The sequence below is a fragment of the Odocoileus virginianus genome, chromosome 13 (assembly GCF_023699985.2).
Source record: "Odocoileus virginianus isolate 20LAN1187 ecotype Illinois chromosome 13, Ovbor_1.2, whole genome shotgun sequence".
NCBI classification, from domain to species: domain Eukaryota; kingdom Metazoa; phylum Chordata; class Mammalia; order Artiodactyla; family Cervidae; genus Odocoileus; species Odocoileus virginianus.
In genome coordinates this window covers 60,152,375-60,158,417 of record NC_069686.1, presented here as the reverse complement: position 1 = coordinate 60,158,417, position 6,043 = coordinate 60,152,375, and the positions used below count along the sequence as shown (strand labels likewise).

The following is a 6,043-nucleotide window of genomic DNA, read 5'->3' as shown; positions in this document are numbered from 1 at the left end:
GATGAGAAGGTGCGTCTAGCACTGTAGCAGGCTACTCTGTCTAACTCTGCCACATAGAAGGGAGGGCGGGAGGGCAGGGGAAGGACCTCACCATGACTCATGCGGCTGCTGGGGAGGAGGCTGCCAGCTCTCCGCCTGCTCTAGCTGCTGCTTTCCCTGCCCTTGGGCGAGGTCTGGCCTTGGGAAATGGCCCTCATCCCTGCAAGTCTACAGTTGCTCCCAGGAATGCTGATCCCCTGGAAAGGTTGCTTTGTCTGAGGTCTGCGAAAGCAAAAGTCTGAGTAGCCAATATTTGCTCCTCCTTCCTTCTTCCCTGACCAGATCCTGCAGGGGCAAAAGCACTAGAACTGGGAGATGGTGGTCTGCAGGGCTGAGGATCTCAAACTGAATGTACACCTCGAAAACGTTTGGCCAGGTGGAGCCAGTGACAGGACGCTGAGCAGTCTTGATCGAGGGCAGGAAGCCAGAGAAGGGCAGTCTCAGGGGAATGTGGAACAGACGGTGTGGTCCTCCCGTGTTTCCCAGAAGGATAGGATGTGTGGATGATCTCAGGGCCTCCCTGTTTTTGAAATAAATCCACTTTCCCCACTGTACATGGGCTTCCTGCCTGCATATTTCACTTGAGAGGTAGTCTAAAGTGTGATGGTGGAGGTCCAAAGTATTATTAGTTAATAGTAATTGTGAACATTTACTGCTGATCCAGCTATTGTTCTAAGGCCTTTGTATTAATTAACTCATTTAATCTCAGTGCAGGAGATATGGGTTTGATTCCTGAATTGGGAAGATTCCCTGGAGAAGGAAATGGCAAACCACTCCAGTACTCTTGCCTGGGAAATCGCATGGACAGAGGAGCCTGATGGGCTACAGTCCATGGGCTTGCAAAAGAGTAGGACAGGAGTTAGCAGCTAAACAACAACAGGAAACACAGAGGCTGAACAGGTAGTGAGCACTATGCTAATCACAGGGAACATTTGGACACAGTTGCTCCAGCATTGACCACGCAGTTCATGGGGTGGCAAAAGTCAGACTGATTTAGCTGCTAACAAAAACAAATCTCTCAATAACGTGAAAGGGACACCTGTCGTTCCCATTCTACACACATGGGGACTGAGGCTCAGGGAGGTGAAGCAATTGCCCAAGGTCACACAAGACAAGAAGCTGCGGAGCCAAGAATGGAACCAGGCAGTGTCGCTCCTGGAATCACTGTGGCTCGTCAGTTCTAGAGGTGGCCTCAGGGAAGGGAACGGAGGACTCCCAGGACCCAGCCAACCAGTAAAGAACAGGGCCAGGAGCTAATGGCCGGTGCTGTGGTCACTGCCAGGTTCTTAGAGCCCCTGATCCGGGGGGAGGAGGAGTCCAGCTCCATCGTCTGAGTGGAGGACTGGGCAAGCACTTCACACTTTTAAACCCTTGTCTTCTCGTCTGAACAATGGAGAGTGACTGCTGATCTGCAGGAGTCAGTAAAGCAGCCCATGCAAGTGCCTGATACATCAGAGTAGCTGCTCAGTAAACGAGCCCCGTCTCCCTCTTCTCACCTGGGTCAAGTTTGCCTTAACCTAGGTTCAGTCACCTTTCCCACAAATCTGTAGTGAGGCCATCCCAGGTGCCAGATTTTCTGCTATGCCCTGGGAGAGACACCAATGAAGGAAGAGGCTGGACCTATGTGAAGTGGAGAGGGGGAATGACCCAGAGCAACCAGAAAGAAACAAAATGAATTTTTAAGTAACCCACGACAACGCAATACCTGATAAACAAATGTTCTCCTCAAAAGCAGTAGCCTCAGGAAGGGGTATGGTTGTTCCAGAGACAGAGGCTCTGCCAAACACTGACATCAGCCACTGACTCTCCTCCCAGGCATTCCCCCCTGGTGAATTCCCCTGTCAGGAAGACTACCTTTTAGGAAAACCAAGACTTGGAGCAGGAAACAATCCGCCAAAGTCATATGCAGGGCAAGAGCAGAACCAGAAAACAGAACTTTTGATTTCTGAACTGGAGGTCTTCCCAATTCTTCTCTAAATTAGGTGTCACAGCTTTGGCTCAGAATGGCTTTGGACTGGTTTGTTTGTTTGTTTGTTTGTTTAAATAACTCGACCCAGGTTAGTAGGACCAGAAACTGGGAATGTCCAGAGGAATCTGTCTGTGGATCTGCCTGGCGGTGCCGTGATAGGAATGAAGCTGAGTGCAGCAAGGTTATCACCAAGGGCTGGGTGCCAGGGATCTGGATTTAAGTGAACTTTATACAGAGGGCAATGGCCTGCCATTCTTTGGGTGGAAGAAAAGAGCTGAGAGCAGTCTATTCTTGTTTTCTTTCGGCCACCTGGCAGGCAGCAGGCAGGATCGCAGTTCCCAGATCAGAGATTGAAACCACGCCCCCTGCGGTGGCAGCGCCGAGTCCTACCGACTGGGCTCCCAGGGAAGTCTCGCTAGTAGACGCTTGTAGTGGGGGCTTTCGGCTTTTCAGAGTCATTCAAAGAGCTGGTGGGCTGGTTTTCCGGCACCTCTTTGGCAGCTTGGAGTCCTCCGGTTAGGTGTGCGAAGACCCTGAAGTGAGATTTATTCCATTCTGAAGACGTAACTCCGAAGAGCTTTCAGAAAGTTCTCTCCTGGGCTTAAGGGACTGAGGTTCTCCTTGACTAGGGGAGTTTAAATCTAGTCCTGCTTGCAGGCAGCGGGTGGATTAGGTGATCCCGGAAGGACCTTGCTGGCATCGGGATTCCGGGCGCCTTCGTGGCCCTGTGGACGTGCCTGTGTGCGCCCGTAAGTGTGTGGCGGGTGGGAGGCGCGTAAGTGCGGCCGCTGGTGGGTGTGCCTGAGGAGCTGGGCCCGGGCTGCGCCCGCGGCGCCCACTTGTGGCTCCCAGGCGCCGCCAGGAGGAACCGCGCCTTTGCCGCCTCTGCCGGGGACGCCGCCCGATAGGAGGAGGACGGAAGGCTGATGACATGAGGGCGCCGTCTCCCAAGTGATGGCAGCGCGCGCTGCTGCCTCGCCGCCTCCGCCGCTCAGCCCCGGACTCCTTACGTCAGGGTAGCTGGGTACCCCCTCCGCGCGGCAGCCAGCTAGCAGCGGGAGAGCAGAGCAGAGCGCGCCGCGGAGCCCGAGCGCCCTCCCTGCGCGCTGAGCCCTGCTGAGTCCAGCCGAGTCGGGCAGGAGGCAGCGCGGCCGAGCCCTCGCGGGACGCCGCCTTCCCACCCGGTGCTCCCCGGCCGCAGCCGCCGGGAGCCGCGGGGCGCCGGGCTCGTCCTGTGCGCCCCCCCGCCATGCGCGCTGGGCTCCGCGGCTCTCCTGAGCAGTCCCAGCGCGGTGGGCACCGGAGCCTGGGCCGGGGTGCCTCTCGCTGAAGTAGTTGCGCGCCCAGAGGAGGGGGTCGCCACGTCGGGGGCGCGACCGGGACCCGCGGAGTCCGCCCCCGAGCGCGGGGAGCGGGGCCGCCTGCGCCGCCCGACCATTACCTCCCCGGGAGGCAAGGAGGAGCTGGTGGCGGCTGCCTCCCGGCTGTGGCAGCGGCGGCGCCGCGCCTGCCTGGCGGCCGTCGGCGTGCTCCTGGCCATGGCGCTGGGGCTGCTTATCGCCGTGCCGTTGCTGCTGCAGGCGGCGCCCCCCGGCGCGGCGCACTACGAGATGATGGGCACCTGCCGCATGATCTGCGACCCCTACACCGCCGCCCCGGGCGGGGGGCCGGCGGGAGCCAAGGCTCCGCCGCCGGGACCCAGCACGGCCGCGCTGGAAGTCATGCAGGACTTGAGCGTCAACCCTCCGCCCCCTTTCATCCAGGGACCCAAGGGCGACCCGGGGCGACCTGGCAAGCCGGGACCGCGGGGACCCCCGGGAGAGCCGGGCCCACCTGGACCCCGGGGTCCCCCGGGGGAGAAGGGCGACTCGGGGCGGCCCGGGCTGCCTGGCCTGCAGCTGACGGCGGGCGCGGCCGGAGGTGTCGGGGTGGTGGGTGGCGGAACCGGGGGCGGCGGTGACTCTGAGGGCGAAGTAACTGGCGCGCTGAGCGCCGCCTTCAGCGGTCCCAAGATCGCCTTCTATGTGGGTCTTAAGAGCCCCCACGAAGGCTACGAGGTGCTCAAATTCGACGACGTGGTCACCAATCTCGGCAATCACTACGACCCTGCTACGGGCAAGTTCAGCTGCCAGGTGCGTGGCATCTACTTCTTCACCTACCACATCCTCATGCGCGGCGGCGACGGCACCAGCATGTGGGCGGACCTCTGCAAGAACGGGCAGGTCAGTGACACCCCCGCTTCCCCTCCACCCGCGCAAGTCCCCGCGGACCCTCGTTCCCACCCAGCGCCCCAAACCTCCTGGGAGCTCAGCCTCTTCTCCCCATTGGGAGGGAGCGCACCGCGCAGCATCGCGTCTCCCAGTGCGTCCTGGTCGCACTTTATCCGGTAGCTCCAGAGGTTGGGTTCCCCACTACCCAAATCGCGCTCCCCTGCTATTTACATAGCCGCCTGAAGCCCCGTGGGGTTCACGGAAACCTCATTCTGTGCGCCCCTTTCCCCCCTCTGCCCTCCCGTCTTCCTTCTTCTTGGCCCTGGCCCCTGGTTCCCGCTCTTCCCCACTGGGTCAGCGTCCCCGAAGCCCTCTGCCTCCCTTCTTCCCGGATTTGGCGACTGTGGAGACTGGGGTGCCCGGAAGGAGTTGGCTAAGGTGGAGAGAGAGCATGGAGCCTGGGTGGGAGCGTGGACCCTGGAGCGGCAGGCGGAAGGCCGGCCATGGGGTACGCCACGTGGAGGGTCGGGCAAGGGCCACGGCCGAGGTATCCGGGCCGACCAGCTCTGACGGCTCGCCCCTAGGTCCGGGCCAGCGCCATCGCGCAGGATGCCGACCAGAACTACGACTACGCCAGTAACAGCGTGGTGCTACACCTTGATTCGGGGGACGAGGTGTATGTGAAGCTGGACGGCGGAAAGGCGCACGGAGGCAATAACAACAAGTACAGCACCTTCTCCGGCTTTCTTCTGTACCCGGATTAGAGGGGCAAGGAGCGCGAGGTGGGGTGGCTTCAGGCCGCCCTATGCCCGTGGGGGCGCTCTGTTCCCTGGCGAGGACCACTGTCGCTTCGTGACACTTCCTGACATCGTTGGAAAAGACACACCCCCGCTGTCCTTCCTGCCCCGCTTCCGACCTCCGTGCGTCTGTGACTCGCCAAGCTCCCGGCTGTGCTCCTGGTCCCTGGCCCCAACCCGGGGCGGGGGAGCAGGACGCCCAAGTGGAGAAATGAGCGTGAAACTGAAACCCCAGCCAGGGAGGCGGCAGCGCAGACTTTGCAGAGCTGATTGGACTGGACAGGCCCCGGCGGGATGCCTGAGCGCTTCCAGTCCCCCTCCTCCTCCGAGAGCCCTGAGACTGAGGGCTCCCAGCTCTGGCCACCGAGGTAGGCCAAAGCGAGCACGAGCTCCCTGGGGTGTCCTTCTTTGTGACCTGAAATACTTGTGCAAATGTCCCTGTCCATCAGCTGAAATCCCACCCTCAGCAGAATCCCAGCAATCAGAAAATCCATCTCTACACCGCACTCCCGCCTCAGACCTACCGCGATGCATTAAATTATGTTTCTAGACTATGGACTCTTGATGTCTCTGTCAGCCTGGTCCCGGGACCGGGCCTCCAGATGTTCACCTTGACATAAAGACCGGAACTGGGCCCTGAATAGCTCCATCTCTACCCTGGTTGCCAACCACAGCCTTGTCTGTGCTGCCTGGGTGGGTGAAAAGATGTGGGGAGATGGGAGGGTAGCCTCTCACCCTTTAGGGTGCATCTCCGCTGGGCTGGGCTGCAGCCTTGAATTGGAGGGGACCAGAGGAGGGCGGGAGGAAGAATTAGAGGGTGACAGGAGACGGAGTTTGGATTCTCAGGATCCTAGCCTTGTGGGAGGCAGTCAGAGGCCAGGAGTTTCTGGAGAAGGAAAGGGAAGAGGAGGCATTTCTGCAAAATGAGAGGGGTGAAGGAGATATTTGCCATCAGATGATCTCTGAGATCTCCTAAAAGGCAGTAGAGAAATCCCTGAGGAAACACACCCACTCGGGCATGTAATGCA

The 6,043-nt window shown here is 59.8% G+C and overlaps 1 protein-coding gene across 1 annotated transcript; it reads left to right on the top strand.

Moving 5' to 3' along the window:
* The first annotated feature begins 2,800 nt into the window (after nucleotides 1-2,800).
* C1QL2 (complement C1q like 2) lies at nucleotides 2,801-5,566 on the top strand. The gene is made up of 2 exons (XM_020914524.2): nucleotides 2,801-4,230; nucleotides 4,803-5,566. The coding sequence occupies exons 1-2, from the start codon at nucleotides 3,547-3,549 to the stop codon at nucleotides 4,980-4,982; spliced, it is 864 nt and encodes a 287-aa protein (XP_020770183.1). The 5' UTR covers nucleotides 2,801-3,546; the 3' UTR covers nucleotides 4,983-5,566.
* Nucleotides 5,567-6,043: the final 477 nt, after the last annotated feature.